At 57.3% G+C, this 18,990-nt stretch overlaps 2 protein-coding genes across 6 annotated transcripts; one reads left to right on the top strand and one right to left on the bottom strand.

Annotated features, from left to right (window-relative positions):
• Positions 1-1,835: 1,835 nt before the first annotated feature.
• On the top strand, positions 1,836-8,615 carry ELOVL3 (ELOVL fatty acid elongase 3). Of its 5 annotated transcripts, none has more exons than XM_051824139.2 (5): positions 1,836-4,775; positions 5,249-5,406; positions 6,290-6,421; positions 6,958-7,109; positions 7,257-8,011. In XM_051824139.2, the coding sequence occupies exons 2-5, from the start codon at positions 5,306-5,308 to the stop codon at positions 7,682-7,684; spliced, it is 813 nt and encodes a 270-aa protein (XP_051680099.1). In that variant the 5' UTR covers positions 1,836-4,775; positions 5,249-5,305; the 3' UTR covers positions 7,685-8,011. The 5 variants fall into 5 exon arrangements, with proteins under 5 accessions (XP_051680099.1, XP_051680098.1, XP_051680097.1 ...); XM_051824138.2 differs by having other exon boundaries at positions 1,837-4,833; XM_051824137.2 differs by having other exon boundaries at positions 1,838-4,775; positions 5,184-5,406.
• Positions 8,159-18,759, bottom strand: PITX3 (paired like homeodomain 3). Its single transcript, XM_008270401.4, has 4 exons — positions 18,179-18,759; positions 10,207-10,332; positions 9,849-10,051; positions 8,159-9,537 (listed from the first exon to the last, which is right to left on the bottom strand). The coding sequence occupies exons 2-4, from the start codon at positions 10,322-10,324 to the stop codon at positions 8,950-8,952; spliced, it is 909 nt and encodes a 302-aa protein (XP_008268623.1). The 5' UTR covers positions 10,325-10,332; positions 18,179-18,759; the 3' UTR covers positions 8,159-8,949.
• Between the last annotated feature and the right edge of the window lie 231 nt (positions 18,760-18,990).

Raw genomic sequence — 18,990 nt, 5'->3', positions numbered from 1 at the left:
TTTATTTAATGAATATAAATTTCCAAAGTACAGCTTATGGGTTACAATGGCTTCCTCCTCATAACTTCCCTCCCACCCGCAACCCTCCCCTTCTTTTTCTCTTAATTAAAACCAAAGAAAGATATAATTATTTGAAAAACAAAGTGACACAGAGAGAGGGAGATTACCAAGAAAGAGAGGGAGGGAGGGAGGGAGGGAGGTAGAGAGAGAAATCTTTCATCCTCTGGTTCACTACTCAGATGGCCTCAACAGCCAGTGCTGGCCCAAGTCAAGGCCAGGAGCCAAGAACTTCATCTGGGTCTTCCATGTGGGTGTCAGGAACTCAAGTACATGAGCCATCATCTGCTGCCTCCCAAGCACATTAGCAGTGAACTGGATTGGAAGCAAAGTAGCCAGAGCTTAAGCCAGTGCTCCAATATGGGGTACAGGTGACCAAGTGACAGCCCAGCCTGCTGTGCCACAGTGCCCGCCCCTGTTGTTACTTTTGAAGGGGAATGACCTGAGCTGATACATGTTTTAGATAGATTTGGAGACACTGGAGAGGATAAAATGAGCCTGTTTTTATGTCCTTAGAAAGCAACCAAGAGTCAGAGATAGGACTATGAATAGGCTTATTATACAGTAAAATATTTACCCTTTATCCTATTTTTTTAAAAGATTATTTATTTGAAAGAGTTACATAGAGAGAGGAGAGGCAGAGAGAGAGAGAGTGGTCAGCCTCCCATCTGCTGGTTCACTCCCCAGTTGGCTGCAATGGCTGGAGCTGTGCTCATCTGAAGCCAGGAGCCAGTAGCCTCCTCCAGATCTCCCACGTGGGTGCAGGGGCCCAAGGACTTGGGCCAACTTCTGCTGCCTTCCCAGGCACAGAAGAAAGCCAGATCGGAAGAGGAGCAGCTGGGACTTGAACTGGCACCCATATGGGATGCTGGCCCTGCAGGCAGTGGCTTGACCTGCTGTGCCACAGCGCTGACCCCTATCTGTCCTATTTAAAACTATATGGGGGGTGGGGGGGGCGGCGCTGTGGCGTAGTGGGTTAAAGCCCTGGCCTGAAATGCCGGCATCCCATATGGGTGCTGGTTTGAGTCCCAGCTGCTCCTATTCTGATGCAGCTCTCTGCTGTGGCCTGTGAAAGCAGTAAAAGATGGTCCAAGTCCTTAGACCCCTGCACCCACGTGGGAGACCTGGAAGAAGCTCCTGGCTCCTGGCTTTGGATCGGCACAGCTCTGGCCATTGTGGCCATCTGGGGAGTGAACCAGTGGATGGAAGACCTCTCTCTCTGTCTCTACTTCACTCTGTAACTCTTTCAAATAAATAAAATAAATCTTAAAAAAAAAAAAAACTATATGGGACAAGGGTTGTGCAGCTGCTTATGCTGCTTGGAGAGTCTGCATCATACATTGGAGAGTGTGGGATCAGGTTCCACCTCTGCTTCTGATCCAGTTTCCCATTAATGCATGCCTGGGAAAAGCAGCAGTGATGGCTCCAGTACTTGGATTCCTACCACCCATGTGGGAGATCATGTGTGGATTGAGTTTCAGGCTCCGGGCTTAGCATGGCCCAGCTCGCTGTTGTAGGCATTTAGAGAATGAACCAGTGAATAGAAGACCTCTCTGTCTCTCTGTCACTCAGCCTTTCAAATTAATCAAAGTAAATTGACTAAAAGCTATATGCCTATTTCATGACTCTTCTGTTAGAAATGTTTGAATTGTGGTGAAATATACATAATGTAAAATTTACCATCGTAACCATTTTTAAAGTACAGTGCAGTAGTGCTAAGTACATTCGCATTGTTTTGCAACCAATCTCTAGATGATGGCTTTTAATTAATTTCATTGAATTTTATTAAAAAGAAGGTGAAATTTGTACAAAGCCACTTTTTCGGGTTGTAATTACTGATATTTGCTGAGTACTTTATACTTTGCAGTGCTAAGACAAAGTTTCCTGGAATCATCGCAAACGTCTTTTTGAGGAGGATGTTAAATAATCTCCGTTTCACAGGTGAGGAAGCAGAAGTCAAGAGATGTTTGGTGAGATCTTACCCAAGTTACCTGGCTAGTAAGTGGCTGGAAAAGGATCTGAACAGAAGAAGCATTCTGATGACCAGGCCACCTCTAACAGAAATGACGCAGCTTTGTGTCACAAGAAGGAATAAGGCATGACCTTGCCATTTCTAGATAAATGGTGGCTGGGAAGAGCAGCTTGCTTTGGAGGGAGAAATCAAATTGTGTTTGGCATATGTTTTGCTGAGGACACTGGCAGGAAGTACTGGTGGCATTGGAAATGGGGAGAGAAGCTGGGCTGAGAACACACAGACACCAGATAGCAGGAGAGACTGGTGTTTTATAAACCTCTCTGAGTTATCCAGATGCTCATAAAGCTTACGGTCACCACTTCTTCTGCTGTGTTGAGGCTTTTACAATGACAGCACAAAAGGCAAGTGTGAAAGATTTATCTGGGATAAACAGAGAGGTGGCGATTTCACCCCTTCAGTTACTCACGCAGCAAATGTTACCTGCATACCCAGTACGTGTGCAGTGTTAGGGGAGCGAGGTTGAGCAGAACAGACATGGTCTCTGTGTTTACGGAGCTCAAGGACCAGTGGGGGAAAGACATTGATCAAGGGGGGAAAAAAAGGGGGAGAAAAACAGCTACAAACGCTCACTGAGGGAAAGAAATACCCTGCTATGAGAGTAGTTTGTGTACAGTAAGGGTGCCAGACAGTCACAGCCGGGGACAGTTTCCCTTAGGAAATAATTTCTGAAGATTTTTCTCTTCCCTTCTTCCATACACACCGCACACACCTCTTCCATGCCTCACCATTACACTTCATGGGGACAGGCGATGTAAAATGTCTTCACTGGAGAGAATCTAGGGCTGACTGCATAGTCTCTGTGTGTGTTTGCAGACCTCCCATTTCCATGTGTCTGGTTCACAGTATCCTTCCATGGGCATTGTCAGACATGTCTGCTCATCGCAGCCTTGTGACCAGGCAGGCAAGGATGACTACCTGCGTGTTGCCGATGAAGAACGGGTGTCAGAGGCACCAGGAGTCACATGGCAAGCTAACGGTGGTGCTGATGCCTGAGTCTGAGTCTCAGAACACCTAGATGCTTGCTGTAGTTTGCATGTGGTTTGACTGTGTCCCCCAAAGGTTCATAGGCCAGCAGCGTGGTCCACAGTGTAACAATATTGAGGTGTTGGGGCCCTTAAGAGATGATGAGGTCACGTGCACCACCTCAGAAGGGTTTGCTGTAGTTCTGTCAGGATCAGGTGAGTTCCCTCCAAAGCAGGTTGTTACAGAGGGTGAGCCTGGTTCCTCCTTGCTCTCGTTTCCCTTCTTACCACGTGCTCCCTCTTGCACACCCTCCCACCAGGTAATGCCATCCACTGTTAGACCTCACCACAGGCCAGCCAAATGGGGCTACCCTATCTTGGATTTTCAGCTTCCAAAACCATGACCTAAACAAAACTGTTCCTTTATAAAGTATCCAGCCTCAGGTAATTGTTACACCAAAACGCAGCACAGTGCAGGACAACGGTATTGGGCTTGTAATGTTCACTATTTCACTTATTCATTGATCTGCCAAACTTCTGAGTGTCAAGCTATGTGCTGGGCAATCAAAAGCCACTGAAGAGTTTTCAGCAGGAAAGCTGCATGAAACAGTCTAGGTTTTAGAACTGTCTTCCGAACAAGGAAACAGAAAGTGGTGGTCTTCAACAAAGTTTGGTCTAAGACTACCTAAGGAGCCGGCACCTTTCGGGTTGAGCCGGGTTTGGGAGTTCTTTTGATTCCAGTGCAACAAAGGAGAAGCACTGTCTTTAGAGAAGGAGATGGTACAATCAGTTAGCGTGACAGCAGTGGTGGCTGTGGTAATCAAGTGAGAGGTGAGGAGGCATTTCAAGTCCTTAAGCTGGCTGGTGTGGACAAGACTTCCCACTCCACCCAATGGGCAGTGTCTGAGGCTCGGGCGATGGAGCTGAGAGTCCTGCCTGGATCCCTTGCTCTGAAGCCTGTGGGTTTGAGGGACCACAGCCATTTATACCCACATTTTTTTAAAGATGTGTTTGTTTATTTATTTGAAAGGCAGAGTTACAGAGAGAGAGGAAAAGAGCAAGGACTTCTATCCTCTGGTTCATTCCCCAGATGGCTGCAACAGTCAGAGCTGTGCCAATCCAAAGCCAGGAGCCAGGAGCTTCTTCCAGGTCTCCCACACGGGTGCAGGGGCCCAAGGACTTGGACCATCTTCCACTGCTTCCGCAGGCCATAGAGAGCTGCATGGGAAGTGGAGCAGCCAGGACCCAAACTAGTGCCCAGTGGTTTTACCCCATACGGCACAGCGCTGGCCCTGCCTTAAACATTTTTAAACACTTCTTTGATCAGGTTAGCAAGACTGGGAGGAGATAGCAACAGGCCTCGGGGAGATGCGCTGGATAGTCCCCTCCTTAAAGCACAGCAGATCTCTAGCAAAGCTGGACAAGAATCCCTGAAGCCTGGAGGGTGACCCTATTTCTTCACCAAGGTTATTCCTGGGTGCCAGACTGGAGCAGTTCAGGCATTCAGGAAACTATAAAGAAGCCTCAACAACCACCTTCCCGAACGTCAACATCAACATCCTCAGCCATAAAATTCATCTCCACCCACAGCTGCAGACTGCAAACTAGGAGGCAGAAGGGACTTCAGGTCTTCCTAGTTTCCCAGGACCTCCGGGAGCCTGCAAGCTGAGGCCCCATCCGGAGACTGAGCGCACCTCCACTCTCTCCGCAGTGCCAAGCAGGTCAGGACTGAAGCACACTGAGGCAACGACTACAGTCGGCAGGGCTGGGGGAAGACAGGTCGGTCTGGGTAACCTGCTAGGCTGCAGGGTCCGAGCTAAGCCCCAGGCGGCGGTGTTGGGGGAGACCTGCGGGGAAAGTGGGCGGGGCGAGGGAGCTGCAATAGGGTCATAGGCGGGGCTTCGAGGCGCCTTCGGAAAGGACCCTTGAAAACGACCAATCAGAGCGGGATGCGGGACAGGGGCGTGTCTTGGTTCAGATTGATTTGTGATCGGTCGCGGGGCGGGGGCTGCCCCCAGCCACCCGCCGCCTTGCAATTCCGCGTTAAATTACGCGGTGGCAGCGGCGCAGGAAGCCGGCTGGACTGAAGCACACGTGCCCGGACCCGACGCCCTCTTCGCCTTGCTCAGGGACCCCTTCCGTCCTGGGTCTGTTCTGACCTGCTCTGAGATCCACCCGGCCCTGGGTCCCCCAGGCTCTTGCCCAGCCCTCCCACGACCCAAGCGCCGAACTTTGACGGCTGCAGAAGGAAATGGTCACAGCCATGAACGTGTCAAACGAAGTGAGGCAACTGCTCCAGCCCTATGATTTCGAGATGTCCCAGGACATGAGACCCTTTTTGGAAGAGTACTGGTGAGACCTGGGGAGGGAGGGAAAAGGGGCTTGCTAGGGGCCGGGCAGCGCTCACTGCTTTGGGGAATGAGTGGCCACTCATTTGAGGGGAGGGAAAGAAGGGGCTGAAGACTCCCAGTGATTTTCTGAAGAGGAAAGGCACAGGACTCCCCGGTGCCGGCTCCACACCGCCGTGCTCCAAGGTCCAGGTAGTGTGGGACCACAAAGAAATCAGGGCAGAAATAAGAGGACGGGGAGAGAGACGTAGGAGTAGCCAGAAACCAAGGAGAACGCCGCGGCTGAGGGGCGAGGGTGACGTGAACCCCTGCTGGAGTGGCCGTGCGCGTCCGCAGGCGCCTCCTGCCGGTGACCACAGCTGCCCGGGCAGCACAAGCATCCCCTTGTTTCCAAATGCCCCATCGCGCCTGCTGCGGAGAAGGGGGCAGCGGAGGTCAGGGAGCTCTTCCAAGCCTTCCTCGTGCTCCCTGGCTTAGCTGTGAAGCCGTGAAGAGGTGTTTGTGGGTGACTTTGTGCTCCAGCCAATTTGCCATGACCCAACCAGGCAGGAGCTATTGCCCCATTCTTACATCACAACCCTGGGTAGATTCTAGGCATGGGTCAGTCAATCATCACCCACCCCCAGCTCCGCTGAGATAGCAGTAATCACAGAAATCTTGGACATAGCCCCAGCCCTGTGATAGGTACTGCACACGTTGACACTGCCAGCAGTGGAGTCATCTTCTCACTATGCAAATGAGGAAGGCCAAGAAACCAAAAGGGCGCTTGTAGCCAGTAAGCGTCAGAGCTGGGCTTTCAACTGCTGAGCACTGCCCTGGAAGCATAAGTGGCCATCACTCAAGCAGCACCCGCCTAAGCCCATCCCCTTCTGCCTTCTCCTGGCCAGGACCGCCTCCTTCCTCATCGCTCTCATCTACCTGCTGCTCATCGTCGTGGGACAGAACTACATGAGGGCACGCAAGGGCTTCAGTCTGCAGTGGCCTCTCATGCTCTGGTCCTTCTGCCTCGCTGTCTTCAGGTGAGACGTCCCCAAGCACCCCCAACCCCCCCTGCCTCTGCTTAGCCCGTAGACCTGTTGGAGTCCTTACAGCTCGCCTCCACTGTGTTGATCCCCGCCGTGCCTGGAAACCCTCGCCCCAGTCCCAGTCTCATCGGGCAGTCTTTCTGCTCCACCCCCTTGGAGTTCACGGAGTCTGCACTTCCGGCAAAGTTCTCCAGCCTCTGACACCCTCCCTGAAGAACTTCCCCAGCTCCTCCCCCCATGTCTTCTCCCCCAGACTCCTTCCATCTTTCTCATCCTGAGCCTCACGTCCTCGCAGACTCCTACCAGCCTCTAACTCAGCTTCCAGGTCCATCCTCCGGCATGCCCTGCCCTCCCCCAGCCCTCAGGTCCTCGAGACGACTGGCCGGCCCTGCCACATAGGCCCCAGAACCTCAGGGGCTGTGGGAAGGGTGGTGGAGTTTGGGACTTAGCCCCCGGGTCAGGCCGGGGCAGAGAGGGTGAACTCGTGCCTGGGCATGGCCCTTACGCCCTCTTCCTCTGCCCCACTGCAGTGTCCTGGGAGCAGTGAGGACCTGGGGCTACATGGGGACCGTGCTGCTCAGGGGGGGCCTAAAGCAAACCGTGTGCTTCAGCGACTACATCGAGCATTCCACCATCAAGTTCTGGTCCTGCCTCTTTCTTCTCAGCAAGATCGTTGAGCTCGGTGAGTGGTAAGGTTTTGTCTCTCTGGTGCCCTGTGGACTGCCTCCCTCCTCCCACAGCCTTTGAAGAGTCCCTTCCCCCAAGCCCCTCTTCAGATGCTCTGCCCCAGAAGCCCCCTCCCCGCCAGCTAAGACTCCCCATCTCCCAGGGGACACGGCCTTCATCATCCTGCGAAAGCGGCCACTCATCTTCGTGCACTGGTACCACCACAGCACGGTGCTGGTGTTCACAAGCTTCAGCTACAAGAACAAAGTGCCTTCGGGCGGCTGGTTCATGACCATGAACTTCGGTGTGCACGCTGTCATGTACACCTACTACACGCTGAAGGCTGCCAAGGTGAAGTCCCCCAGGCTGCTCCCCATGCTCATCACCAGCCTGCAGATCCTGCAGATGATCGTGGGCACCATTGTTGGCTTGCTGTCCTACACCTGGAGGCAGGAACGGGGATGCCACACCACAGCCGAACACTTCTTCTGGTCCCTCGTTCTGTATACGACCTATTTCATCCTCTTTGCCCACTTCTTCCGCCAAACCTACATCAGGCCCAAGGTCACAGCGAAGGCCAAGAGCCAGTGAAGGGTTGGAGAGAAGGAGCCCCAGGATCTCTCTTCCTCAGGGCACTGAGGGGCTGGGCTTAGGTCTGGGAGAATGATTAGGGCGCCTTACCTGCATGGTTTCATGTGTGCCCCCAGGTGGCCGGAAGTGGTAACAGGCAAGAAGTGTCCCGGCTGGGGTGGGGTTGTGGCCTGGTACGTTGGTGTTTCTGTTTTTAATGTGAAGGCCAAGCAGACCCTGGGATGGGATGGGGCTGAGGAAGGTCTTCAGGAACTGAGTTATTTATATTTCTACCCAGGAACCTTTCTTCCTCCCGATCTATTTTTTTAATTAAATATTTCAACCGGGTTTTGGGGGTTCGGAGATCTAGGGAAAGATTTGGGGACTGCTGTGCCAAGAGAAGGCTGCTGGCAGTGGAGTGATCCGCAGGGGAGAATCCTGGGTGTGTGGAAGGAGGAGAGGCACACAGACGCTCAATAAGAATCCTAGGCCGTATAGGCGCTTCATAAATGTCCATCACAGACCAGAATTTTATTGCTGTTAGAGGCGCAAGCCCCTCATAGGAACAGTGAGAAACAGGTGCAGAAAGGCCGAGTACCTTATCTCAAGTCAGGTTTTCCTAAGTTGCAGAATTGACGCGGGCAAGCAGGCGTTCGAGACCCCCCACCTGCCAGCTATCCTCCCTGAGACCACGAGGTGGCGTCGCGGCACCGCCTTTGGCCGACGCCAGCCAAGCAGCCGGGCCTCCACGCCTGCGCGCGCCCGGTTGCTCCTGGAATCCCCGGGTTCCTGGGCTCCCCAGTCCTGGAGCAAAGGGATGGGGGGGGGGGGCACTGGCTCCCTGTAAGTCTGAACCCTCACCTCATTCCTGTACATCCAGCTCTCTCCTAGACAGTCGGGAAGGATGACGGGAAAGAGGGCTCAACCGCGACTCTGAATCATCAGGCCTTCGACAGTCCGCGCACGTTTATTTCATTTATCTTTGAAAACTGGGGAGGGGGAGTCTGGAGAAGGCGGGATGGGCCAAGGGTGCGCTGGCCCCCGGGGAGCTGGTCCCTGTCCCTGGCCATAGTCCCAGGGGCGCGGTCTGTGTGTAGGGCCCAGTGCACCCCTCAGGGCTGGGAGGGGAAGGCCCTCTCCTGAGCCGGCCGCCCCCCCCCCCCCCCAGCTGCCCAAGCATCCCTGTCCGACCCTGGAGCGGGGGCAAGCCAGCCTGGATGAGACCCCAGTCCGGGGAGGCTGCGAACGATCGCCCCCGCCCTCGAAGACGGTCCACAGCCCGCCGCTCATACGGGCCGTTCCACAGCGTACTGGCACGGGCTGAGGTTGGCGGCGGGGGGCGGCCCGGGCACCGCGGGGTAGCTGAACGAGGCGTGCTGTTTGGCTTTGAGCCGCAGGCTGGCCAGGCTCGAGTTACACGGGTCCCGATAGACGTAGGGGGAGGAGGCGGCTGCAGCGGCGGCTGCGGCGGCCGAGGCGTACGGGCAGGACACGGCCCCCGAGGACACGGCGGCCGGAGCCAGCCCAGGAGGGCCCCCGCCCAGGCCCTGTAGGGCCCCGGGTCCAGGCACCGTGCCGGGGGCGGCTGCGGCCGAGGGCACCATGGAGGCGGCGATGGAGCTGGGTGGCGAGAAGACGGGCTGCGAGGCCAGAGGCCCCACGTTGACCGAGTTGAAGGCGAACGGGAAGGTCTTGGCGGCGAGCGGCGGGGCGAGCGCCTTGGGCGGCCAGTTGCCATACGAGTAGCCGGGATACACCTCCTCGTAGGGCGGCACCAGCCCTCCGAGCGGCGCCGCGAAGCCGCCCTTGCACAGCTCGGCCTGCTGGCTGCGCTCGCGCTTCCGCCACTTGGCGCGCCGGTTCTTGAACCACACCTGCGGGCGCGGGACAGAGGCTGTCAGGGGGCCCGGGCCCCAGCGGCGGGCGAGCGCGGCACCCAGACCCGGGTCCCAGGCCAAGTGGCCGGAGACGGGGTTGGGGGAACGCATGGAGCCGGGGGCGGGGTGGGAGTAGCCTGAGAGCCGCGGCCGTGGGCAGCGGGGTGGGGGACAGGGGGCGGAGCCCGGAGGTTGGCGAGCGCACGCAGCAGACGGGAGTCGTCGGGTCTTGCGCCCGAGGCAGGCAGGCAGGGGCCAGCGCTGGGAGGCCCCGGCGGGTGAGGGTCGCGGGGCGGGGAGGGCCATACCCGCACGCGGGCCTCGGTGAGGTTGGTCCACACGGCGATCTCCTCGCGCGTGCTCATGTCGGGGTAGCGGTTCCTTTGGAAGGTGGCCTCCAGCTCTTGCAGCTGCTGGCTGGTGAAGTGCGTGCGCTGCCGCCGCTGCTTCTTCTTCAGCGAGCCGTCCTCGGGGGAGCCGCCTGGCAGCGATGCCGAGGCCTTCTCCGAGTCTGGGGGCCAGGGTGGGAGCAGGTCACAGGGCGCCCAGGGTTCTCCGGGACTTGCCCAAGGGCCAGTTCGCTCCCTCCCTTGAGGCCACCCCCGTCCCACCCCAAGTAGGGATTGAGCTGCTATCTCCTCCACCTCCAGAAGGGGGCGCCCTCACCGCTGTGCTCCTGGCCTTTGCAGCCGTGTTCTGGGAGTGGGGGGTGGGGAGTGCCCGCGTCGGACAGCGACAAGGCAGGGCTCCGGGCCTCCGCCTCGCTGAGCAGACCGAACTCCATGGAGGGCTCTGGAAGGAAGAGACGACACGACCTGGTTAATGGGGGTGGAGAGTGACAGACTCACCCCATTATTGGCAGCGGGTTTCCGACCGCGGTGGGTCCTAGGACAGAATGGGGGAAAGGTGCCCACCGAGTGGTTTTACGCATAGACATATGCGCCAGACTCGCCTGTGTTAACAGCTGGGCACCTAGACCAGTGCCTGGTGCACAGCTGGTGTTCTGCCACCACACTTGCACAGCATCTACCACACCCCCAAGCACCGCAGCTCCTTCTCTGCGCGTGCATGGTGTCCCCACAGACTGGCGCAGGCCCCCAGCGGTCACACCTGGGCACAGCCGGAACCTCTGTTAAGCTGTGTCTCTTGTGGCCCTCTCCAGAAACCCCTTCAGGGACTCAGCTAGGACTCTAGCCTGGCCTTGCTTGGTCTGCTTCAAACTAGGGCAGCTCTGTTTTAGTCTACTTTACGATTTCTGGGGAGACTGCATTTGAAAAAAAAGTTCTAAAGCCACCAGGTGCCTGGGCCCCATCTGCTCTTAGGGCTGCTGGACACACCCTGCACGCCCCATGGGTTGCCGGTCCATCTCTATCGACTCCGAGCAGCAGGCATGAGCTTCTGAAAGCCCCCTCCCCACCCATATTCCCTATCACAGACCTAACCTGGTACTGCCCACAAGCCCGCCTGAGTCCCCCGCCAGGACTCCCCTGCTGGCTCTCCAGGGACCTGGCTGCTTGTGGGTCAGAGCAGAAGGAGGCCAGGGACCAGGGAGTGGGGAGCCCTGGGTGGGAGGGGTCTCTCTGCCTGACACACCCTCCCCATTAACAAGGGCTTACTGCAGGCTGCGCGGTGGCATTAATGTGGCGGCTTAGCCTAGATTGAGATGTGTGTCACTTGGCTGCTCTGAATTTATTAGGAGCCTTTCTCGGGGGGTGCAGATGGGCAGCAGCCTGTGTTTGCACATGGTAATGCCCCCTTCACCCGGCTCAGAAAGCACAGCTGTGCACCTCCCACCTTTTGAGCCAGGTTGGGGGTGGAAAGAGGTCAAGGCGGGAGGTTGGAAAACAGTCCTTGCTCTTCCTACAGGCAGATCTCCGGCCTTTGACTGGGGTTGGAGGGGCAGGGCTGGCGGGAGCCAGGAAGGAAGGGGGAAAGGCAGGCAGGAGTGGAGGTGTGCTTAGTATTCCTCCCTTTCCAGGTCTGAGGCCAGGGGCCAGAGGCTTGGGACTGGACGAGTGTGGTCCAGCAAAGCCCTGATGGAAAGGGGGCGCCCTTGGGAGGAACCTGCGGCAACCTTGACTGTCAGTTCTTCCCAAAGATCAGGGGAGATGAGGGAAGAAAGTACGGAAGGGCTGGAGAAAGGGGTGGTCTGATGACTGCCCTTGCTTCACACCCAAGACTCCCTTGTAATGCAAAACATGCCCCTGACTTTTCTAGAAGCCATAGGAACAACACAGAGCTGGGAAGAGAGGCTTTGCCGGTGGGGAAAGCTAAGTCGCACTGTCACCATTCACCCTTTCCAGCTGCTCTCACTCTGGCCCACCACCCACCCCTGCCCCCGGCATTCCATACCTGGGCCTTGGTTTCAGCCTCTCTTTCAGCAGAGGGAGGCAGGGTGAGGAGGGATAAGGGCCAGCGTCAGAGGAGGCCGAGAAAGCAGAGTGCGGACCGTGTGTTCCCAGAGACGGACAGACACACGTGCAGACACATGCCGGCTCCAGCGCAGACATAATAAGCACTTGGACTTGGAGCTAGAGACACACAAATACACACTCTCCCACACATGTGCTCCCACATTCAGGCAGACACACACCGTCACAGTCTCCTCTCTTGTGACAGGGACAGCTGTCAGGCTGTTTTGGAGCTAACCAGTACCCTTCCCCCTCTTCCCTCCCTGGCCCCTCTGAACTTCGGGACCCGGAGCTAAGGATTCTGGGGGATAGGGAGGCCAAGGAGGCTGTACCCAGTGGCTGCTGGAAGAGTCTGCTTGGCTGAGTGGGGAGACGTATGAGAATATTAGAGCTTGACTGGGCGGTAAGGGGGATGCAAAGTGTCCGGGCCCCTCGTAGGAAACTAATCTGGGAGAGCCCAGAGGAATTAGGTTTGGAGTCAAAAGGTCTGGGTTCATATCGTGGCTCCCTGACTGCCGAGCTGTGTATCCCTGGCAAGTGACTTTACCTCTCTGGGCTTATTCATCTCTAAAAGGGAGCTCAGAGTCACACCTCTGTGTGCCTTCAGCATTATTGCAAGGTTTAGTGAAAACATACCATATAAAAATCGGTAGGGGCGAAACTCTACCTGAGTTTCCCTCGTTCATTGAACGCATGTTTGCTCGGTGCCTTGGAGGAGCTGGGCACGGAGCTGAGTGGTGAGGCTGGGTCGGAGCCAAAGAGCTTACCCTGGCCTCTGGCCGTGCTGCAGGGCTCTTGTCCCCAGACGCTGTGTCTTCCAGGGAAGCGCCTCCCTGGGGAGTAAAGGTGAGCAGGCCACCTTGCAGACTGAACACAACCAACATGAGTTGGGAACACGCTGAATCCAACATGGGGGCCTGGGCAGGAGGGTAAGCGGACCCCAAGCCGGCAGCCACCCTGGGGACCCGGGACTGGCAAAGAAAGGATGACAACCTGAGGCTCTTGGCTGGGTTGGTACCAGCAGAGGAAGGGGCCGGGGCTGAGCCTGAAGAAAAGAGGAAAGAACGTGCAGGGCCAGCAGGCAGTAAGAGAAGGGTGGGGCGTAGGCCTCCAGCCCTCTCCCATCCGGGTGGGCTGCCCAGGCGGAGCTGGGGGCGCCAGGCTGCAGTCTGAGCTGGAGACAGGCTGGCTGGGGATTAAGCTCCCCCAAACTGCTGGAGCTCAGGAAGCTGGGGAGTTGGGACTGAGGCCAGGGACTTCGCCTCCCTCGGGGGCTAAGGAGGGACAAGCAGTAGGTCCCGAAGTCACAGGATTGGTCGATGCTGGTAGGCGATCCCAGGTCAGGCCAAGGAGAGTCAAGAGTGATACTGGGGGTAGGTGGGAGGGCAAGTTCAGGTCTGAGAGGGGCTGTCTGGTTGTCCCCAGGCTTTCTGACACACCCTGCTGGGGAGACCTGGCCCAGGTCCCATTGGTGTTGGGGTAGCAGTCCCAGGCCAAGGAAGACTGGAGGGCCTGCGAGCGTGCTGTGATTCTGACATACAGGCTGGAATGACGGGAAGCCTGCCACAGACTGCACTGCGGAAGAACAAAATATCCAGGATGTGTAAGGGTGGAGAACAGCTTCCGGGGCCAGACAGGCCTCTGTGGGGAAGCCGTGGTTTCTAAGGGACACAGCTCATGGCAAGAAGGTGACAGCTGTGGGATCCACTTAGGTCCTGAAGCCGGGGGGTGGTGGCTAAAGGGTGAGCACCTCTGTAGGCTGCAGTGCTAGTGCCTAGAGCAAGAGGCACAGCCTGGAACGTCAATGGGACAGAACCTTTCTGTGACCAGGGCTGAATGGGGGAGAAGGCTGGAGGGCTGGAGCTGCGATGTTGTGACTCAGCCTAGCAAGCAGCAAGGTGGGGACTAGGTGGAAACCAGGTCGCATGGATTCTTCCATCAACTGGAGACTGAAGGGAGGCCCCTAAGTGGACGTGGCCTCTGTTCCGTAGGGAGGCTGAGCAACCAGACTTGGATCTGCTGAACTTGGAAGGGAAGCCCGTGAAGATGGACGTCCTCTCTGCCCTGAGACAAAAGCTGGGACTCAGGTGGCGGCAGCAATGACTTGATGCACTCAGGTCACAGTCAGGGAAATGGTCCCACACTCTGCCCTCGCTCCCTTGTTTGTTATCTTCAGCAAGTAGTGGGTGCTCAGAAGGATCTCCCAACATGGGAAAGCACAGACCCTAACTTCTTGGAGCCTATGGTCTGGGGAGGCAAACAGCATGAGATGGAAAGGGACTGTATAGGTCTGATTCTCAGATCCAGGGAGATTGGAAGGCCACGTCCACTGACGGCAAAGTGTTGGCAGCCCAGAGAAGGGAAGCACCTAACTGCCCCTGGAGTTCAGGTGGCAGAGAAGAGCCAGAGCTTTCCAAATAACACTGCAGGGTTGAGAATGAGCTGGCAGGTTCAGAGGCAGTGCGGGAGCCTTGCATGGCCAGAGTGTGGGCAATGGGAGAGCAGCAGAGGGGAAAGGGTCAGAAGGAAGAGGACTCCGAGGAGGGACAGGAGATGGTGGTTCAGATGCGGCACACGCTAGACCAGCATGTCTCCAGCTTTGCCATCCAGAAACCCCTCAGACCAGCAAAAGAAAACATCTGTGGAATTTCTTTGTTTCCAGCTTGACAAAATCCAAGCAGATTATGTATACTAGTCCATACTTTAGCCACACTTATTTTAACTTAAAAGTAAAGCACACCCCCACGCCCCATCCAGTCTTCAAATGACATCACCACATCAGGAACATGGACCACTTCAGCCTACGGTTCTGCCCCTCCCACTCCCACTCTGCCCTCCTCCCACCCCGCTCCTAATGCCTTGTTCCACTTGTGGGAGTCACTGGAGGCTTGCAGGTAGCAGAGTGACATACAGTGCAACGCCCTTGCCATCTTTATTTGGCGATGGTGAGCAGCATGCATGTGGCAGGGGGAGATAGGAAAGGAGAGCCAGGGGTAGAAGAAGGAATAGGAAGAGGTGGGGGGAGTTGTGAAAGCCATTTCTTTCCATCTTTCTATAGCTCCCTTCCTCTACCCCCCTCCCCAGCACTGCCTTCCTTTTCTTTTCTCTTGTTTGGGTCCCTGTTGGTGACCTTGGACACTCTAGGTACCCAAAGGTCAGGACCCTTCAGATTCGCTGCCTTCCCCTCCCCCGCACTCTAGGAGGCGTCCCTTAGAGCGAGCGGAGCTCAGAGGACAGCACAGGCCTGGCCTTCTCTCTGCATACTTCCGCGCCAGCCTGCGGCCCTGCCCTCTCTTCCTGGACCTGAGTGCGGCGCCGGCATTCACATCTCTGAGAAGGAGGCCGGCAGAGAACAGAGCAAGATCTTTGGTCTGGTAGACAGGCTAAGTATTTGCTGTGGGGGATCCCCAGAATTCCTCTTAGGGGCAGGAGTGGTGACTGACATCTGGAGCCTGGGATAGGGCGTCCATCTGTCCTTAAGATCCTTCCCTTGGCTGGATCGGGAATGTGATCAGGCTGTTTTAAGGCTCAAGACCTGGCCTTTCCAAATAAAGATTCTGTGGTTACAGGGACCTGCAGGAAGGGCTAACACCAGTAATAATGTTTCTTATTGCTCAGGCGCTTCTCTTTTGCAAAGGACTTTCACATACATGGTTTCATTTAATTCTCACAACTGCCCTGCATGGCAGGGCTCTACAAATGGAAGAGAGATTTGAAGCCAGGGCTGGGCTGTACTCTCCCGGCCTCTCCCCAACCCCCAGCAGTGACTCTGACAAACACAGGTTCTCCAGAGCCCTGAAAGATTCCATCTCTTTCCTCCCTCAACCCCCACTCTGGACACGAGCTCTGCAAGTTTGCTGCCCACTGTGTGCCACAGAATGTTTTCCTGTTCGTTCAGAGCTGGCATCACTCCCATTCGAAGAGGCCCCCTTATCTCCGGCTTCAGGATTTGAGGAGCAAGCAAGTCTTCTGCTTTTCTAGACATTTCATTATCTGGTGGATTTCCACCCTGTCTCATCTTTCAGAGGCCGAAACTTTGAAATTTGCTCTCTCCAGCAACCCCTGCTTCCTCCTTTGGGCCCCTAATATTCTCCTAAGAGCCGGTGACCAGGCACACGCTAAGATACATTGACCAGGCACACGCTAAGATACATTGACCAGGCACATGCTAAGATACATTGTTTTTTGCAAAGGTGGGAAGAGGGTCTGTCCTTTGTTTGCGAATCATCTTCATGAAGATGGCATCTTCTACTGGCAAAAGCAGAACTTTGGCCAAGGCAGTCCGGAAATTCTAATACCTTTCCTAATCTTTCCCTGCCCCAGACCCCTTCATTTCACCCACAATTTCACTGATTTTTCCAAGGCAATGGGAGCACGAGCCCTGCAAAGCATCTCAGAATGTGGTGGAGTTAACTGAGGTGGGTCTCTACACTTACCAGAAGCAGACAAGGGACAAAAAAAGGTGGAGAAACAAGTAGCCGGCGTCAAAGCAAACGTTAGAATTGAAGAGTGGAGGCGGGAGTGCGGGGAGTGAGCGTGTAGGTCGCTCATGGGTGGACAGTGAGCAAAGTGAAGACCCACTGTTTAGGCTGTACACTGCTGAACACAGCACCTCGCACTCGTCCTCAGGAACACTCAGTCCCCAGCTGGGCTGTCCTGCTCACTGCCATCGGCTCGGCAGCCTCACTACTCCAGGCGCTTAAGTTTAACTGGACTCTGGTTAGAGAGCTGGCGTCAGGGGGAGTGGTCCTTGTGTGGACCCGGAGGTGTCAGGACCCTCCTCCAGCCACAGAGAAAGCAAACAGATGCTTGGGTAGCACTGAAACATCCTTCCCAATCAGACTTAAAGGGCCATCAGGGCCCCAGGTTGGACTCCAAAGTCGGGATTCCATGTTCTCCTTCCCTACTCTCCAGCTCCCCGCCACATCGGGGAGTTTGCTGGCACTGAGGATGCCCAAGGCAAACAGGGTTTGCTTTGCTAAAGGGCTGCACTTTTCTCTTCTGGCCTGGGCTCCTGCCCCCTGCAGGGAAGGCGAGGAGTCTGGGGGTGTCTGGTCAGCTGAACTGGAATTAGGGGTTGCCTCTAAGTTTGTGAGGGAACTGGGGCTGTCCTGGACTTGTGCTGGTTCCTCCCTGTCTCCCACCGCCCTTTGTGTTTGAGTGCTTCCTTTCCTGGTCTGGATTCCCTCTAGCCGTCCCGTCATTGGCCTTCTCTCCTCAATTCTGGAGAGTGATGCTCGCCTTGGGGTCAGATGGGGTTTGTCTCCCAGTGCCACCCGACCCCAAGGCCGGGCTTGTAGCCCTTACTCTCACTCCCTGCTCCCAGCACCGCCACCGTCCAAAGGCACAGAAACAAGTTTGCAAAGTGTGAGCTGGGATTTGAGGTGACCCCCAGCAGACGCAGACGACACATCGCACACACGAAGCAGCTGGGCAGGCGCTGCCGGGGGGTTGGCCACCCGGCCAGGGACATTCTGTCCGCCGCTGCCGCACACGGCGCTTGCTCCGGAGAGACCCACTTTGCCACCCCGGACACTCTGTCAGCTGCTATCCCCATGCGCCGCGGACATTCCTTCCGATTCCAGGCGGCCCCGGGTTGGGACTCATCTGGGTTCTGACACCCCAAGCTAAACCCGCTGCCTGGTCACTTGGGCTGCCCAGCCTTGGCCCTGCTGCCCGCACAGCGGCCATCTGACCCGTGGCCGGGCTCTCAAAACACGGCTCCTGTTCCAACTGTGGAGCAGCTGGGAAGAGGTGCGTGTGCGACCGGGCGCACCCCTGCTCCCAGCGCCTGGAGTCTGCTTGAACCTGGGCCGAGGGGCGTCGGGCGCCGCCAACGGGCCCCGTTCTGGGCGACCGAAGCCGGCTCCCGGCAACCAGGGCCTCTACAGCCCCTTTCGCTCCCGGCCGCCTGCCCCGTGCCCCCGAATTCCAGGGTGCTCGCTGGTAATGGTTTCCAGACTCTCTACTCTGCCTCGCAGAGCCCGGGTTCCAGCTTCGTTCCGGATCCCCCGAAGTCTTCCCCTTTCCCTGTTCCCCGGGGTCGTCACCCTGAGTTTCCCTTTTCCCAAGTCCAAGCCCCAGGTCTGCGGTCCGCCCTCCTAGTGTCGACCTGTTCTCCAGGTCCCGGAGTTCAGCCTCCGTGGGCTCCATGCTGGGGGTCCCAAAGTCGGGCCGTGGCCCCTCGGCCCGGTGAGCCCCTGCCCCCCGCGTGGCCAAGCACTCACAGTGCGTCCCGCAGCAGACAGACTCCCGACAGCAGCGGCGTCAGCGGCGGCGGCGGCGGTCTGGAGGGCAGGCAGGGGCCAGGGGCCGGACACCCGGCCGGGGTGGGGGCCGCCCCCCTGCTCCCGGGCCGCAGCTGGGCTCCGGCGTTCCCAGATTCGCGGAGGGAGTGAGTGCGCCTCGCCGCGGACTGCCACCCCCCGCCGGCGCCCATTCACTTTATGGCAGCCCAGGGCGCCCCCAGCCCGCCGCGGCTAGCCGCGCGCCTCAGGCCCCGCCCCTTTCCAGCTGCGCTGCCCGGGCTCCGCCCTTTCCAGCTGTGAATCCTCAGGCCCCGCCTTCGGGGGAGGGGTCCTGCCGGCGGGCCGCCAGGAAGCCCGCCTCCCCGCCAATTGGAAGCGCTCCTGAGCAACTGGGCCACTCCCCTCCCCACGTGGCCGGGACCGCGTTCCAGCCGGGACGCTTCTGCGGAGCCGGGCGGGCCGGGGGTAGAGAGGTCTGGGTAGCCCTGGGGAGCTGGGCTGGCTGGCGGCGGAGTGGGGCCGCCGCCCCGAGCGACGCGGAGCGGTGCTGGGGGAGAGGGCTGCCGGGGCGCCAGGTGGGAAGGCGCACAGGGCCGCCGGGGCTCAGCGCTCAGACTTCGCTGCCGCTCAAGTTTCGCCGATTTTCTACACTTGTCGCTGTCTGTCTTTTCTCCCTTTTGTCTCCGTTCCAATCCTCCCACGTTCTCGCTCCCCCCCCCCCCCCCCCGCCGCTTTGCTCTTGCTGTTTGCCCCTCTCCTCCCTCCTCTGCCACTTGAAAGACTAATTTCTC

The sequence above is a fragment of the Oryctolagus cuniculus genome, chromosome 15, assembly GCF_964237555.1.
Source record: "Oryctolagus cuniculus chromosome 15, mOryCun1.1, whole genome shotgun sequence".
Lineage (NCBI taxonomy): Eukaryota > Metazoa > Chordata > Mammalia > Lagomorpha > Leporidae > Oryctolagus > Oryctolagus cuniculus.
This window is presented reverse-complemented; position numbering and strand designations above follow the sequence as displayed.